General features: G+C 36.4%; 1 protein-coding gene across 2 annotated transcripts in view; it reads right to left on the reverse strand.

The window, feature by feature from the left end:
* Positions 1 to 1353: 1353 nt before the first annotated feature.
* Positions 1354 to 18059, reverse strand: part of LOC131435290 (uncharacterized) — a 32051-nt gene continuing 15345 nt past the window's right edge. The window contains exons 2-3 of one of the 2 annotated variants that reach the window (XM_058602992.1): positions 3368 to 3663; positions 1354 to 3298 (exon numbers count right to left, since the gene is read on the reverse strand). In XM_058602992.1, the coding sequence (XP_058458975.1) occupies positions 3024 to 3298; positions 3368 to 3389 (297 nt within the window). In that variant the 5' untranslated portion in view covers positions 3390 to 3663 and the 3' untranslated portion in view covers positions 1354 to 3023. Of the gene's footprint in view, positions 3299 to 3367; positions 3667 to 18059 lie in introns of both variants that reach the window. The other variant, XM_058602991.1, reaches the window with a different exon arrangement.

Here is an 18059-nt window from a genome sequence, read left to right on the forward strand (position 1 = left end):
TTTATTGGGTACGTATGCCATAGATCTATGTATTCATATATGCAGTGCACCGAGTTTATCAAAATGGATTACACGATTGAGTTTCAAACAATCTTTTTAACAATAATTTATTCTCAAATGAATGTTAAGCCTGACATTTTGGAAGAAATATCAATTTTGATCTATTTTCACCAAGGTTTGATGGAAATTTGCTTACATTTTATGAATGTAGATTTTAATTCTTTAATAAAAAAAAGTTAGCAACATTGTTTCAATGCATTTGTATTAGATTGCGCTACACAAAATAAACAAAACTAAATATTTTCTGTAACAAAGCAGTTTTCCGGAAAAATAAATAATTTTCCGACAACATTCCATATCAATTGCCTTTCGCGAGTTAAATTAAAGGTTCGCATTTTGCGGGTTCACTTATAGAACATAGAATAGACACCGGTGCGAGAGCGAATTTCTCTCGATGACCTGTCTGAGAATCAAAGGTTAGCACGCTGCTGAAGGATTCTCTCTGAAGCAGCAAACGGTCGCTTATTCTAACTATGTGCATATAGCCTTTGTACAAGTTGTGTCTATGATAATGTATGTGAATGCTCCACACAATGGTTTTGAAATATTGCAACCTAGTATGAGAATCATCAAGTTGAATCATGGATTCAATTTTCTGCGATAATTGTCAACTTACGATTTTCTCTTGGTAAATTCCACACAGCACCGATCATTATCAGACTGTATTTCATTTTAAAGGGCCGTGAAATACTCAGAGTGTGAAATGGAGCGAAGAAATGTAGAGAAATTCTCTCACGGTTCATGCTTTGAGCGGCAGCGAATTCTTGTAGCATCTTCTACCGGATTGAAAATGTTGTATACAATATAGAGAAATATCGAGCAGCTTCTGTCAAATTATCGGCAATCACCAACACTTGGCATACTGAGATACCCAAAAAATACTTCATTCCTCAACTCTACGACAAAGGCTTATGGATATGGGATTTCTACTTAAAGGTTCAATGAGAGAAATATTGAACAAAAATACTGACCAAAAGCGATTTAAGCCTGTTCTAAAAACCGGGAAATTTTTATCTCGCGCTCCGGGAAACCCGGGAAATTGAAATCGGCAATTAACTTGCCACCCTGTTGTACGGAGTATTGTTCAATCGGGTTCCCGTGTGTCACTACATTCAGAGTATTTCGATAGGCAGGACAATTTTTAGAATCTTTTTGCGGCTTTGCCATCACGAAACATTTCCGAGCAACGCCGGGCAATTCAGCTAGTTGGAATAAAGGATTTAACAAATCGTATCTTAGTTGTATCCAATGATGGTTAATGGAAATATTTCGGATGAATTAAATCAGACTTACTTACTGTAATTGTAGTCGTATAATTACAATCTATCCAGACTCTTGCTAAATACTATTATCACTTTACAGATATACCAGCTTGTTCTACTCATTCGAACGTTTGCGTTCAATATCACGTCATCTCCATCATATGAAGAAAAAAGATAAAATCATCATTACTCCTAATAGAATCCCAGATAATCAATACAGATAGCATAAATCACTACAAACATCAGTTCATTTTCTCACATTCTTGCCTTTCAGTTTTTTTTTTTCATTACACCATATGTGCCAATATTTACAAAAGTTGAAAAATTACCTCCCTCGCTTGTACAACTTTCACTTTCGTTCGCACTCTAATTGCTGGCTAGAAAGCGAGAATTTCGCCAAAAAATACAACGTTGCTAAACACGTACCCGTTTCAAACACAACAATCGATACATCGAACCAAATAGCCATAATTTTCTCGATCCCGGAACTCGCACCGACATAAACAAGAACGTACATATCTACGTGTCAATCAGTTCGTACCACTCCCCCGAAAAAAAACAACAAACCGAATTCGCTTTGCCGTGATGCAAACAATTTGGAGGAATTTGCAATTGGACCCCGGCAGCGGGTGCGCGAGCAGAGAGAGAGAGTGAGGTTCAATGCCGCGTGTGGACTATTTTTACGTGACAACGCCGGAGGCCGCATAAGGTTGAACGGTGATCGGTTTCGCCAAAACTTACATTCCCGATACATCGGGAAACCTGCGCTGGGGGTTCCCACAGTCCGTAATCAGTTCGCGTGAGGACGAGAAAACCTCGGCAGTGCTCCGTTTGTATTGTCTGTTTTATGCACGGGGAGCACGGGGGTGATTTGCAACAGATTTTTTCACTTCGACAGGAGGAAAATATTTTGCTAAAAATATTGATGTTTACTGCCGTTGTTGGACTGAGTACCGAAACCGAACCGTTTTACGCCGCTCGAATTTACAACGGTTTTCTGTTTTGGGGCATCGATCGGTCGGCGACCGACTGATTGAAGAATGACCTTCTACATTATTCTCTTCATACAATTGATAATCTATTTTGAGGGTTGATATGATTAGCAAAAAGGCAACATAGAATAATAAACACAGGGGACAATTTGAAAAAAAAAACCAATTCTTCAAATCCATTCTTCCACGTAAAAATATCTGAGCAACAAGAAGTTTTCCTTTGAACAGTTCAACAGATTAAATTTTATATTTTCCTACCATTATTTTCAGTAGAAATCTTACTCCTTCCCACAAGGCAACTTGTGTAGCTTAAATCTAGTCAGTAAACAGTAGCATGGTTTCCTACTCGTAACAAATATTTACAAACGTTTTGTGAACCCTCCCATCAACATTTAAAATATCAATCTTCGTGCTGTCTTAAACCTAAAACCTAGTTGCTTCCAGCAGCGGAGATAAGAGTCCGGCTGGATGGATGCGCGCCCGCCCGCACAGCTCTCGATACAACTACATGTGTGCGCCCGTGAAAACTCAAATGTGTATAAAATTGGTTCAAGCCGTAACAAGTTAATCGACTTTGACCCTGCTTGGTCGGTTTGTGTAGGCACGTGCACCTTACTTCTAATCGAAGAAAAAATAATATTCGCTCAGCTCGTTCCGCTAGCCACCACCTACTGCTACTGCTGACCCCGGCAACAATCAATCATGTGGCCTACGTGGACCCTATCAGGAACCAGGGCAGCACCACTGTCATCGCAATGGCTGCCACACAGGTCGCACACACCACAATCATATTGGACAGGTGCCGTTCGTTTTTATCCTTCAGCTCACTGTCGGTGATCAGAAGCTGATCTTCACCGGGATCCCGAGTAAATTCCAGTACCTCCACGTCGTAGCGAAACTTGACCTTGGATGATTCCCGTCGCCAGAAGAGGTGACCGGAGTCACGGCGCTCCAGGCACCAGATGGGCTCTTGCGGGGGGATCGCTGTTGAAGGATGGAAAAAAGGAAATTTTAAATTATCTAATTTGTCATTATCTTAGTAACAAACCTCACCTGAAATAGTCATACTGTCCATTCAATTGGCTGGGCCACGTTCGTTTATAATAAATCCTCCCGCTTTAGCTAGAATTTCCTTATCGTGTTAGCGTTTTGTCATTTAAGTTTATATTGCTGGTAATCGACGGATTCGGGTCGAAGTTTTTTTTTTGTATCGCTTGATTATATTTTGCTATCTGGCAAAAAAAAATCACTTTTCCATTCGAGACAGCTGATTGCCGAGCAAAGGTCGCCGCTCGGTGCTTCGAATTTCGCACTGGAACGATGATGGTGCACGTTTTGCACGGTACCAACTGCTGGAAAGACACAAACATGACGATCGAATTAATAAATAACAGAAACAGAACACGAGGTTGAGCTGTACAATAAATTGACTATAGGGCAAAAGAAAAAATGACATGGAAATGATTTGTTTTCGTTTGGCACTGGCATTTTTGCACGCCTACTGTGATTTACTTCTTACACTATTATTGCCAACTCCGACATTCTAATCAATTGTGTCAAAATTGCCTACTTCTGTTAAGCAGCCCTTACACGTGACAATATTATTGTCAATCCAAAGTATTGTCAATACCGTCAATCCAATTGACTTGATAACTTGAGTCCGCATTTTTCGAGAAAATCAAGCGTTTGGAGCTTCAAATATTGCAAATGAATATTAAAATATTGAGAGAAGAGGCCATTGCACCTAATTAACAGTTTCTCTCTGGAGAGAAAGTATTGTCGGATTGATGGGCAGTTTTGATTTTTTGACAATATTTTCGTCAATCCAATGAAGTTTCCATTACACGATCAAAAGTATTGTCAATACTCCTTGTATTGACAATAATATTGTCTCGTGTAAGGGCTGCTTTACATTGCGATTTTCATATTGATTGAATTAAACAGAGATAGCAGATCTTGCTCTAAATTAATGGTTTCGATTTTTGAGACTAAGGGGGAGTTGAGATGATTAAAGGTGTACGGTAATCCTCAAATTTAAACTGATTTTGTATATTTTCAGTTGCAAACTTATTGCTCAGACTGAATAGTAGATTGTAGATGTGTAAAATCAATTGGCAAATCGTTGAAGATTTTCATATTATTTGCATTTTTTTACCATAATACGGATCAATTTTTGTAAGTCCTAAATGACCGGCTTTAGTTTTGTACATGGGAATCCATCTTAAAAGTAAAATTAAGGCAAAATTGGAGCTAAACAGAATATCACAATTCGTTCGGTTCTTCTTATCGACATTTTAGGATTTTCTATACAACATAAATTGATTTTAGTAAACCACATTCTGGTTCCTTTCAGGAAGCAGAAGAAAGATTAACGGAAGATACGAATCATAAAAAGGCGGATGGGTAATGTAACAGACATAACTGAAGGAAGTGAATACGAATCAAAACAGGCATGCTTTTCTTTATTAAATAAATATTTATTGGAATATGAGTTGAACCAGGGTTGGGAATAAGCAACTTTTTTTTATTCACAGTAAATAAAAATAGTCAGTAATGTAATGAACTATGGAACGAAAGATTTTTGATAAGATAAATTTTGGTTTTACATAGAATTTAAAAATGTCTTCATCGTTATCAGCATTTCGATTCAACAAAGTTAGGCTCAATTTTCTCGGATATGGATTATCCGATATTAATCATTTTTCGGCTGGTTAGGTGAGTTGATTTTATCGGTCGCATCGAAATTCCACGTTCCTTGATGTATATGACATTTATTCAGCAATAACGTCGTAGTGGAGTAAGATCATCAAAAAAACAGCTAATAATATTAACATACATGCTGCGATGAATAATCATTATAACGACAAGAAAAACATGTCCAATTACCAAGCGTGCTATGCAGCAGTAAGAAGTAACAGGAGTGCAGGATTTTGCTGAGTGCAGGATTTTGCTACACCAATTCAAACGGACCATTCAAACGTTGCACCAAATGCTCCGCTCCTGTTACCTTTACAATTCATGTCAAATAGCGTTTTATTGCGTTTAACCTAAATCATCATCAGCATCAACCAGCTGGAAGTAAAACAAAGTCTTTTGACTCTATAATCATTATTTGGTGTAGTATATTGTTTTACTAATTTTGCATCATGTATTGCTATTGCGCAATAAAAACTGTTAAATTAACATTATCAATGTGAATAAGATCCAAGCTGATTATTTTCATAAAACCTTCATCTACCATTCATTTCCCTTCAAAGTTCAAGAGTTCAACTGCAGGATCTTTTACATATACGTACCGCTTTCTAATTAGAAGCAAAAATGTCTAAACTATTCGTAGATTCTCAGCAAAACGTTCCGCCAAATGAGCAGAAAAATCATATTCGCCATATTTTAAATATATTCCTGATTCTGTTTATATAACATATTCGATATAAAAAGTAATTTTCAATGTATGCGTGAGACTAATTTTGAGAATTATTAAACTTTTTGTGCTCATTTATATGTCGGTTTTTAATTTTTTTTTTGTGGAGTTTTTCTGATCTGCAGAAGTGAATAACCATAAGGTTGAAGGTCTTATATTTCTTGAATTGCAGAATTAGAAGTTAGCTCCTGTTCTACTTCTACAGGGTGATTTTTTAAGAGCTTGAGAACTTTTTTAAACAATAAAACGCATAAAATTTGCAAAATCTCATCGGTTCTTTATTTTAAACGTTAGATTGGTACATGACATTTACTTTTTGAAGATAATTTCATTTAAATGTTGACCGCGGCTGCGTCTTAGGTGGTCCATTCGGAAAGTCCAATTTTGGGCAACTTTTTCGAGCATTTCGGCCGGAATAGCCCGAATTTCTTCGGAAATGTTGTCTTCCAAAGCTGGAATAGTTACTGGCTTATTTCTGTAGACTTTAGACTTGACGTAGCCCCACAAAAAATAGTCTAAAGGCGTCAAATCGCATGATCTTGGTGGCCAACTTACCGGTCCATTTCTTGAGATGAATTGTTCTCCGAAGTTTTCCCTCAAAATGGCCATAGAATCGCGAGCTGTGTGGCATGTAGCGCCATCTTGTTGAAACCACATGTCAACCAAGTTCAGTTCTTCCATTTTTGGCAACAAAAAGTTTGTTAGCATCGAACGATAGCGATCGCCATTCACTGTAACGTTGCGTCCAACAGCATCTTTGAAAAAATACGGTCCAATGATTCCACCAGCGTACAAACCACACCAAACAGTGCATTTTTCGGGATGCATGGGCAGTTCTTGAACGGCTTCTGGTTGCTCTTCACTCCAAATGCGGCAATTTTGCTTATTTACGTAGCCATTCAACCAGAAATGAGCCTCATCGCTGAACAAAATTTGTCGATAAAAAAGCGGACTTTCCGAATGGACCACCTAAGACGCAGCCGCGGTCAACATTTAAATGAAATTATCTTCAAAAAGTAAATGTCATGTACCAATCTAACGTTTAAAATAAAGAACCGATGAGATTTTGCAAATTTTATGCGTTTTATTGTTTAAAAAAGTTCTCAAGCTCTTTAAAAATCACCCTGTACAATTCTTGACAAATAGCGTTTTATTGCATTTAATACTATTTGGTGTGGTATATTGTTAACCACTATAATTTTAGATTTTTACATCGTGATTCGAATGAGCGACAACAACAAGACAGCTTTCCGCGGCCTAATACACATGTTCAAGATAACATGAATAGATATGAACGAAACAGTAATTGTCTAAGTGCAATAAAAAGAGTGCAGAAGATCTGCTGCTACTCTGTGTAATGTACAGTTCTTAAATTTCTAATTCACCAAAATTCTGAACTTAATTTCAGATTTAGAATTCAGCTTCAGAATTCAGTTTCGTAATTTAGTTCCAGATATTAAAACTATGACTTTGGAACTGAATCCTGATTCTGGATTCTGAAACTGGTTTCTTGACTAGATTTTGAAACTGGAATGGGTTCTTTAGTACTGAATCCAGCATTCTGATTTATGATTTCAACTTCCGAATTTCGATACAAAACTCAGGATATGAGTTTTAGAGCTGGAACTAAATGTTAAATCTGATCTTCGAACCTGAATATCGGAACCTACTTCTGAATAAAGACTGTCCCCGAAAGTATGGACGCAACCAAAAATCGCTCCCATTTCGCAGTAGTTCAGAATCTGTCAATTTTTATGGCTACGTCCTGTTGTTTACACTCTTCTCTAACCACTTGTGCAGTTGTTTATTCGTTTTCATTAGTTGGTTTCTAAATGCGTGGACTTTCAGCAGAACAACGTCGAAAAATTGTGTACAAATGGTGCACAGAACGCGGACTGTCACTGAGAAAGATAACAAAAATAGAAGGAGTAAGTGAATAAGCCGTGCGAAATGCAATAAGGAAGTTCGGTAAGGATAACACCTTTGAGGATATACCGAAAACGGGTCGAAAAAATGGACCTACTAACCGTCAGCTGGATGAACGTACACTGAAGGCGTTCGAGCAAAAGAAGGAGGTTTCACTTCGGGATGTGGCCAAGAAAGTGGACACTTCGAAGTCAAAAGCAATAGTTTATTGCCTTCTTTGCTTGTAATAACCGTTAATTGTAATACCCTCAGCTTGTTAACATCGCTTTGTAGTCTCTTATTTTTTTGTAAAGTTTTAATTTATTCCAAGCTGAGAATTGTATGTGTCCGTTACCAGGGGCCTCCGAACGTTGAGCTCTTTGATGGGGGGAGTGTGGAGGGTAAAAAAATGTTCTTCGTGCTAAAGAACGTTTGAATCTTCGAACCTATAAGAAACAAGCGAAATATACATCAAGGAATGTTTACAAAAACGACTTCTACCCATGATTCGAAGCCACAAGGATCCTGTTGTCTTCTGGCCAGATCTTGCTTCTTGCCACTACTCAAAATCAACGGTAGAATGAATCCACCAAATTGCTCACAACTTCGACCAATTGAGAAATCTTGGGCATTAACGAAGGCACATCCTAGGACACATGTCTCGGCAGCCGAAACCATTCAACAGTTCGAAAAAGATTGGAAAAAAAGCGTCAAAACTTGTCGCCAAGAAGACTGTACAGAATTTAATGAGGAACGTTCACAAGAAAGTGCGCCAGCTAGTCTACAATGGCTAAGTAGCAAATGTTGAAAATAATATTCTGTTGTTGTAGTCTAATATTATCAGTATATCGAATAAAATTTGAATATCTAACACTTGTGAATTATTTACAGCGAAATCAAAATGCGTCCATACTTTCTGGGACAGTCTTTAACAGCTGGTTGTGATATGATTTTTCTGTGTTAAATCCGCTATTTAATTTATTACAATTATTGTTATAAATTTCTGCTTTCGGACTTCTGTAGTTATATCAAATTCAATAATAATTGTGATACGAACGTTTCAAAATCTGTTACGATTTTGTTCCCGCTAGAGTCTTTGTTGTTATGATTTTTGTTATTTTAACAGCCAACCAGCCAAAAATATTTCAAAATTTGCTGCAAAATATTTCTGAAATGAAATACTCCTGTTGTTATAACTCTGTTATTACCATCTGATCGGGAATGGCGATATCTAGACTCCTGGATGAAATCCAACCAGAAAGTGCACTGCCATCTGTTCTAGGATCGAAAGTTCTTCCACTAAGATGAGAGTGACGTACGTCAAAAGCTGACCGTTGGCTGACGTATTTTGTTTTAGTGAATCATTCCACTAATTGAATGAAACTAGAAATTATTACGTGCTTAATAAATTCAGCTTAGTTCCAGACGTAAGAAATTAGTAAAAAAAAGTTGTATCATCGTTCCAATATCACGAACTATCGAATATATATATTATACTTGACTGTTCGTTAACTAATTCACTTTTCACGCTCTACCTACCGGCGACGAACGCCAATTAACATTCGCTCGGTGTAAACCATCAATCATTTGCAATGCACATGCAAATCTGAATCAGGCAGCGTTGGTCAAAAAGGTCAGGAAATTATTCTACCCAAATCAATCACGTAAATAGAATATGATGAATACCGTGTGCAGGTTCAGTTTTATTACCCTGTTAACGAGTCGACCGGGCATCACATCCAAGCAAGCACCTCATGAAAATGGGGATTCGAAATATTTCAAATGAAAACAACAGTAGGCTTTGGCTTCACCGCCGGTGTCACGTCGCGTTCGCTCGTTGTTGCAGGGTGTTTGAAAAGTGTGACAGAAATTACGCACTCATTTCTGTCACACTTTTCACTATTCAAGGCTAGAATCGAGTACCAGAATTCTGGAACTGAAATCGAATTTCAGAAATTGATTCTTGAAATTTCGGAACCGAAATCTATAATCTTGACCTGGACTCAGGAACAGAATTTCGGAAAGGAATTCTGGATTTGGATCTGAACTTTGTTGCTACTGATTTTATTTTATTTAACTCGTTGTTATTTCAACACAAAACCCAATTATGCATAAATTCATGCCATGATTTTATTCGTAATTTTTGCTCACGATATACCGCCACAAAGTCCACCGTACATTTCTCACACCACCACCACAATACGAAACAGCAGTGCGAAAATGATGAAAAGTTTATAAAATTCATTTGAAACTAATTCAAATTTCGGATAGTTTGAGTTACCTTTTCAAATTATTGGTGAAATTTTGTTTCAAACACTATTTTTCGGCTTTAAAATCATCACCGTGGATGATTTTCGTTTAATTACGAAAACTTAAGTGTTTTTAGTTTTTCGAAATTCTGCTTAGTCTTTGAATAATCGATCGAAAACGCGACGTGTTAATTCCGCTACATTTCACCTTAAGTGCCGAGGACAGTACCGTAAAGTGGTAGGTTTTTGGCTATTTTCCCGTTTCAAATTAAATTTTCTTGGAAACGGTGCAGAATATAGAAAAACCCACCTGACGATGTTTTCGAAATTTAGTTTAGAATATTCTGTGAAATTTTCAGAATGATTCATTGAGTTTAGCGGTCGTGTTGTATTTTTTCTGACTGAAGAACTGCTGAAAATTGGAACGCTCGGAAATGCATACCTCTACTTGTTCATCGAATATCTCGGCTTTGAAGGCATGTATCATAAAACTACCGTGACAAAGGCTAGATCATTTAGTTTAGATGCGATTAGTACATAAAAACATATTTGTTATCGCGATACAAAATAAAGTCTTGTATTTTTCTGTGAAACAAAGTCAGTTTCAATGCATCCGCCATTTTTTTTCGCTTTGGTTTCCTGATAGCATTCTGAAAAAGGAGAGAGAAATAAAATTGGCTCGACAAGGCTGCCAAACACACAGACATTCAATCTTTGTGAAAGTTGAATATTTTTTCATTGTTCATTGGAATCCATGTAATGTCCAACCCATACGATAGATTAATGTGATAAAACTTCTCATCAAAATAAGAAAATGTATGTTGGCAACACGTTACATTTTGCTCATATACGAGAGAGTACAAGAGAAATACGATGCGCAAAGGGAATTGAGCAAGCCACGTGGTCGATTTAAAACTCAACACGTGGCCCTCTGTCCTCAGACCTTAACGGTTCAAGTTGAACTGTTTAAGTTTGCACTGAGCAGTTCAATTTGAACTGCACTGACGAGTCGAAGACGAAACGTGAAGAATAAACATTAACTGGATTTCGATAATTTTGCTTCTTTTTAAATAGCGTAGAGTGGCTCAAAAAACATTGAAATATTTAAGACTCGCTTTTTGCTTAGTGAATCGATAGCAGTTTGAATTTGGCAATTTAAAACATTTCAAGCAAGCGTAGGGTGGCTCGACATGCAATATTAAAATACTATTGACTATTCCAATAGAAAAAATATGCATTGGTAGAATGAATCATTATTTTTTTATTCAATTTAATATTATAAATTCTGAAACCGAAGAAATAAAAGTTTACATCTAACTAGAGCAACTATCAATGTTAAAATGTTGTCCAATCTTAAACTATTACTTTCGATATTTTCATGTTTTGAGATTTGATACATAAAAAAAACTTATAGACATTAACTGATTTGATACCGTTTGACCGTTTAAGATTTTGTAGTCCTGAAAATGGCCATTTGGTTTTCAGAAGATTGCGTTCGTGTTCTAGAAAGTAGGACGGTAGTTTTAGGCTTCAGAAAAGGACCGTTGGTGGGTTTGGGAATGTTTGGTTACGGCTACGGATGATTACGTTTGTATTCCCGGAAGTAGAGCGCCAGTCCAAGTTATTTGTAGGATTGAACCTTGGCCTAGAAGTCATTACATAGATATAATCGTAACACAAGTCGTACAATCGCTCATAAATCTCATGATTTCATACATCTCAATATTAAAGTAAAAAAAACTATCAAAATAATGTACAGGATACATTACTGGCTTCCAGAAAGACAAAATTGTTGAATCCTCTACGATATTAAACACTGTTCGGAACATTTTTCTTGAATGCGAAGCAGCCAAATGCATCTGCACTCGTTTGGTGCGAATTTTGCACTGCTAAAAGTGCACAAAGTTAACTAAATCATTTTAGATTATTACTAAAGGAATTATTTTTATCTCCGATTTGCAGAGAAGTAATCTTTATTATTTTTTAGATAACGTTTAGAACCATTAGAAGGGCTGTATTTTTCTCCAATGCAAACAACCAGAAACAGGATGACACAATCGTTCTTGTTAGAAGTGATACTGGCTCTGCGAACGTCCCACAGTAGATAAACTCACAGAAGAACTAGTTGTAGTTTTTCTGCGTTTAGGCTTGACGATATCTTATAGTACAAGATTCTGAAGAACGACTCAAGCAAAACACTAAACCGCTCTTGTACACTGTGTACTGTGCATTGGGTTGTACGGGAGTTGTAGCGGCTCAAAACAAGATAAACGCTGTCACATCGCGGTGAATTTTTCGAATGCATGAAAGGTTGAGATCTTGTGTTGATTTATAGTTCAAGGAAGTTCATTCATTATCGGTCCTCCGTCATACTGCTATCAACCAGAGAGCAAGCAGCGACAGTAAAAGAATCCAATGAGACGGACTGTCATGGCATAATGGAGGGTACCAAAACTTGTAGCAGGCATTTAAATGATTCTGTTTTTTTTTCAATGATTTCCTCTGTCTCCGTTTAAATTTAAGTAAAGCGAAACCGGCATCATTTACCCTAGTGTAAATCTGGCCGTTTGTTTTGACACCACCGGGCGGCCCTCATTTGTTGTGCGTCATCATCTTATGTGTTATTTGCCACTGTCAGCCCCTTCAGCCGCCTCTACTCCCTTTTTGGACTTTTGCTATTCACTATCAGTAAAGTAATTAGTTCGTTCAGCTAGCTGAGTTGATTATTTATTGCCGTACAAGCAAAAGTAATACTTATGAATCTTGGCCGAATACGAGAAAGGCGTTAAGAATTTTCAATTTGATACTTATTGATATCAAACATTTTGAAAAACTTTAATTTTGAGTTATCTGTGGTCAACTCATACTGCTGAAAATTTGATCATAAATTTTTTGCAAGACATTAACGTTCATGCATTCATCACTCTAGGATTTTTACTGCCCCCAAACAGAAATTAAATTGATATAAGCTGTTTAAAAAGGTTTGTATTGGAGATGAGTTTCTCAAAATGTTCACCCTTTAACTGCCATATTTGGCTGGTTCTTCTGATTTTAATTTTGTATAAACTTTTCAAAAATCTTTTTAGCAACAAATTTGAAGAAAATCAGAAATATTTGAGGCATTACGGAAAACCTTTCCAATTTTTTCAGAATTTTTCAAAATGTATTTCAAGTAAAAATATATGAAAAAAATTTTCGAATTTTTTTTATTCGCACTTACAATTTTGGTACCACTCTTGATTTTACATAAAAAATAAATCATTTATAAGTGCATTGCGCTGTATTTTTTTCAGATTTTTTAAAAATATGGACGGGTGTAATATTACCCTTTAAAAAAAATCAAACGAAAAACCATGCGTCTCCATCAAGTTATCATCAGATGGAAACGCATGGTATTTAGTTCTAATATCATATATCACATGCCCTTAGAACTAAATACCATGTGTTTCCATCTACAACTTGAATTCATGCCTTGGATATTGACGTAATTAATAATGATAAAACGATTGTAATCCATAAGGAAGGACCAGTGAGGAAACAATCAGAAATCAGACCTAATGAATTAATATTTAGTTTTTAATATACTGAACTGATAAGTAATTTTTCTAGCATGTATTGTATTTAAATCAATGTAAGTACACTATATGTAGTGAAAGCTCTAAAGAATACTAAACATATAGTTCTTTTGCAGATAAAAAAGTATTCACCAGACACCATGACCATGTGCGAAGTCAACAAGAATCATATAAACAATCACAAATCATGCGAGGCAGCTGATTGAAAAATATTAACCAATTTAGCTTGAATATCATACGTAGAAGCAACAGGAGCGCAGGCTATCGCTACGCTATTTCAAACGCTGCGCCTGCTGTGTGTTCGAGACATGCTGACAATGCTCCACTCCTGTTACTTCTATAAATAAAATTCATGGTAAATAGCGTTTTATTCGGTTAAATCTAAACAGTGCAGTGTAACCAACCAACTGAAATTAAAGCAATCTTTCGTCGCTATAATTACCGTTTGGAATGTGGAACAAAATATTGTTGTTCATATTGACTACTCTACTTGCATCGAAAATATCGCAGTCATTATTTCTCAGTTACGAATTTATTCAATAGAGATTTTTTGTTGGTGAAAATAAAAATAAATCTTGCACAAATCACATTGGTGTCGAACTGAAGCGTAGTGGAAATTCAGCATCAAAATATCGCCAGAAACTCTTCTCCCTTTCGATTATCTCTTTCGCGATATTTCTGTAGGTAAGAATTCGTCATCAAATTTCTCTCACACAAAAAACCCATTGTAAACTTCGAGATTCAGAGTTTTTTTTTTGAAAAAATCGACTGTTTTGAGTATATCGTAATTTAATTGTACTGAAAAAACAAGCGAATATCCATTCCTCTATCTAGTTTTCAAAGGCAGCTTCAAAACTCTGATTCAGAGTTCAGATTTAATAAATTATTACAGGATCCAGATCTTTAACTCATATCTTGAATTACAAATTCTGAAGTGTCTGAATTTCTGAATCAGAATTCTGGATACGAATTTCTGAATTGAAACTGAAATTAAGGAACTAAAAATTTAGTTTCAGAATGTAAAATTCGGATTCTGTTCCTTTGAAACTGTATTCTGATACTGAAATCTAAAGCTGAATTCTGGGGCTAAATTCTAAACCTAAAATTAAGTTCAGAATACAGATGGTCCAAAATCCAGATTCATCGTTCGTGCGTAAAAAAGGCAAACAAGTGTGATGAATTCCTCATTGTTTCCAAAAATTTGAGAAAATCTCATTTTTGAGTTGATTATCTCACACTGTTTCAACAGTTAAATGTTAAATGTTAAATGTTAAATGTTAAATCACAAATTACTGAACATATTTCGGATGGTATGGAGAAAGAATTACGTCATTACTTTTAGTATAACTCGAGATATTCACGATTAAGTTATATCCATTCTTCCACAGGGCGAATTTTGAAAGGGCTCCCCATAGTAAAGTAAAACGTATTCACGTCAATGCACGCTATTTCGGTGCTCAAGCTGCTCGAGTTCAAGTGCTCGAGTTCAGAGTGCCGTTGCAAGCAGTTTAGGATAAATCTGTGCATTAAATTTTTTATCGTGACATCACGAATGAACAAGGATTCATCCTTGACAGTTCAGCGGTACTGTTTACAAACAAGGTTAAACAAAAGTCGAAGAACACATCTTAAACAATCATCTTTACACTTTGCAACAAGTCACCTGTATATAATAAATCTCAAATACAAGCCATATCCAATTGTGAACATATGTTTTAAAACTATATTTAGGCGATATGGACCGTAAATGGTCTCATGCAATTTGTCAACAGACAAACAAAAAATCTCGGTTTACAAACAGTACTGCTGAACTGTCAAAATGTGTTCATCCGATTGAGGTTAGCAGTGACGGTAAGAAACCTAATTAGATTTTTTACCATCACTGCTAACCTCAATCGGATGAACACATTTTAACAGTTCAGCGGTGCTGTTTGTAAACAGACTTTTTTTTGTTTGTTTGTTGCCAAACGGATGAGACCATTCATCGCCTAAATAGAGTTACAAACATTTTTTAACGACTCGATACGATTCTTTTCAGAGATTTATTGAATAAAAGTAGCTAGTTGTGAAGTGTAAAGATGATTGTTTTAGATGTGTTCCTCGATTTTGTTTAAGCTTGTTTGTAAACAGTACCGCTGAACTGTCAAGGATGAATTCTTGTTCATTTGTGACGTCACGATAAAAAATCTAATAATGTGTTGTGGACATAATTTCTTATTATTTTATACTCGGTGCCATTCGAGCTAAGCAAAGCCTTGGTATTACATTCCTGTAGTGGAATTTGACCTTCTGTTTCAACAGACTTCGCAGCCGATTCCAAGTGTACAGAACCAGTGCATGGCTGGTGCTACGATTCTACTGACACTACGAATCCTTCCAGGTCGGGGCTCGAACATACGACAACTGGTTTGTAAGACCAGCGCCCTACGCATTGAACCGCCAACCCGGGACAAATTCCAGACCATTCGAGCTGCTTTCATCGAATAAATGGAGAACCTTAAAAATAACTGAATGCGAATGAGGATGTTAATTCCTTCATTTTGACTGCAATGCACGAGGATCACATGAAAACGAGACGCTACAGCATTGGTTGACCCTATCTTTCCTTGTTAGAGGCCAAAACGCCTAACAATACTGAACATTTAACTTTAATAATATTGTTACATTGAAAGTAATTGTAACAGATTGTGTTAAAATTTTTAAATTGTGCACCATTATAAACCGACAATTTTACTAAGCATATCATATATCCGAAGATAAACTCAAGATAGAGTGGTATATACACTAAGGTCTTTTGTCGTGAATACGACTTACTTTACTATGGGGTGCCTTTTTAAAATTAGCCATATGGAAGAATGGGCAGAACTTAATCGTGAATATCTCGACTTGTATTAATGGTAGCAACATAATTCTTTCACCATTTCATCAAAAATATGATCAGGAATTTAGGATAATATGTTGAACAGTGTGAAATAACCACAAACAACTCAAAAATGAAGTTTTCTCAAACTTTGACAACAACGCAGAAAACTCTTTACTTTCGCTTGGGTTTTTTCGCACAAGGACGACGATTTTGAGGTAGTCAGGCACATATCTTCAACTGAACGTTATAAAAGGGAAAACGTGGTCGAAAATCGATCATTTCTTCTTGTGCGTTGGATTGAAAATCGATCATTTCTTGTGCGGATGGAAGCAGACGTCGGGGCGAGAAGACGCATTCAAACAGCGGCATCGGAGAGCGCACCTTCTGCGTGGTTAAAAACCTCAAACGCTCAGGTCGTAGTTCTCATTTGCCTTCCGGTTGTCAAGGCGAGAAGACGCATTAAACCAGTTTCGGATCATTTTACACTGCGAACGGATGTGTTGCGGTTTGTACGCAAAGCTAGTTTCAACTCAAACAAGAGCGGTTGCATCATACAACCAGAGCTCATGGTCGTTTGCATTGAAGAGAAAGAAAACGAAAAGTTTACAACATTTTATAAAATCATTCTAATAGCTCAAAATGTTATCAATAGAACTATTAAGATTACTTCTTTGCAAATCGAAGGTAACAATCACCAATAATTTGATTTGCTTCGTGCACTTTTCGCTGTGCGAAAATCGTTCGAGAAAAATGTTCCGAACTGTGCTAAATATCGTAGAGAATTCCACAATTTGGTCCTTCTAAAAGGCAGAAATGAATCCTGTACAGTATCTTGATAGTTTCTTTTAATGAAATATGCAAAATGAGATAATCGACGTCAAAAATCGTTTAAAATTCTAGTAGTGAAAAGAGGGAAAGTTTCACAATTCACACAATCGATCAACTAATAATTCGAATTCGTAAGTATGAAGAAATCGTGTCAGTTTTATTCCTATTCACGACATCCAGTTATGTCTCTGACATAACACACTCATACTTTTTATGCGGTTTTTTTATGCGACTTTTTTATGCGAATTTTCAGAGTTATGCTTTTTTATGCGGTACGTAAACTCGCATAAAAAAGATTTCAGTGCATTGAGTAATTTTGCTTCTTATCCAGTGATTCTTACAATAAGAAAGTAAAAACTACTTAGAACTATTGCCTAGAAATTATTTAGTTTGCTATTGCCTCATCCAATGAAGCATCAAAGTCAGTTGAGGCAAGAAACCATTATGTGCTGCATGTAAACATATGTTTGCTTTCTTCCTAGCTTGTATTGTTTCCCTGGTATTGTTTCGGAACTAGTCAACGCTTATTAACGGAGGGTCAATGAAATTACATTATAACTTAACCAACTGGTTCACGATTACTGACCAAACATCTTGGGTAATCGCATCACGTAAGAACGGATGACCGGATTTACATGATTCTTTTTATTTGTTTAGGCCGTTTTTACCCCCACCGGGTTTCTACATAGAAAAAAGTTAGGTAAACTTGCCGGAAAAGTGGGAAAAATCCATAAAATTGTTTTATGTGGACAATGAAATTTTCCATTGAAAAAGTCGCCAATGCTTGCTAGATCATCGATAGGAATTTGGCGCATAAATAGTTGCATAAGTGTTTGTTCGTCGAAGAAAAGAATACTAGATCGTTGAAAAAATCGTTTGGTGCGAAACGAGTTGTTTTGTGAGA

This window comes from Malaya genurostris, chromosome 3, assembly GCF_030247185.1.
Source record: "Malaya genurostris strain Urasoe2022 chromosome 3, Malgen_1.1, whole genome shotgun sequence".
NCBI classification, from domain to species: Eukaryota; Metazoa; Arthropoda; class Insecta; order Diptera; family Culicidae; genus Malaya; species Malaya genurostris.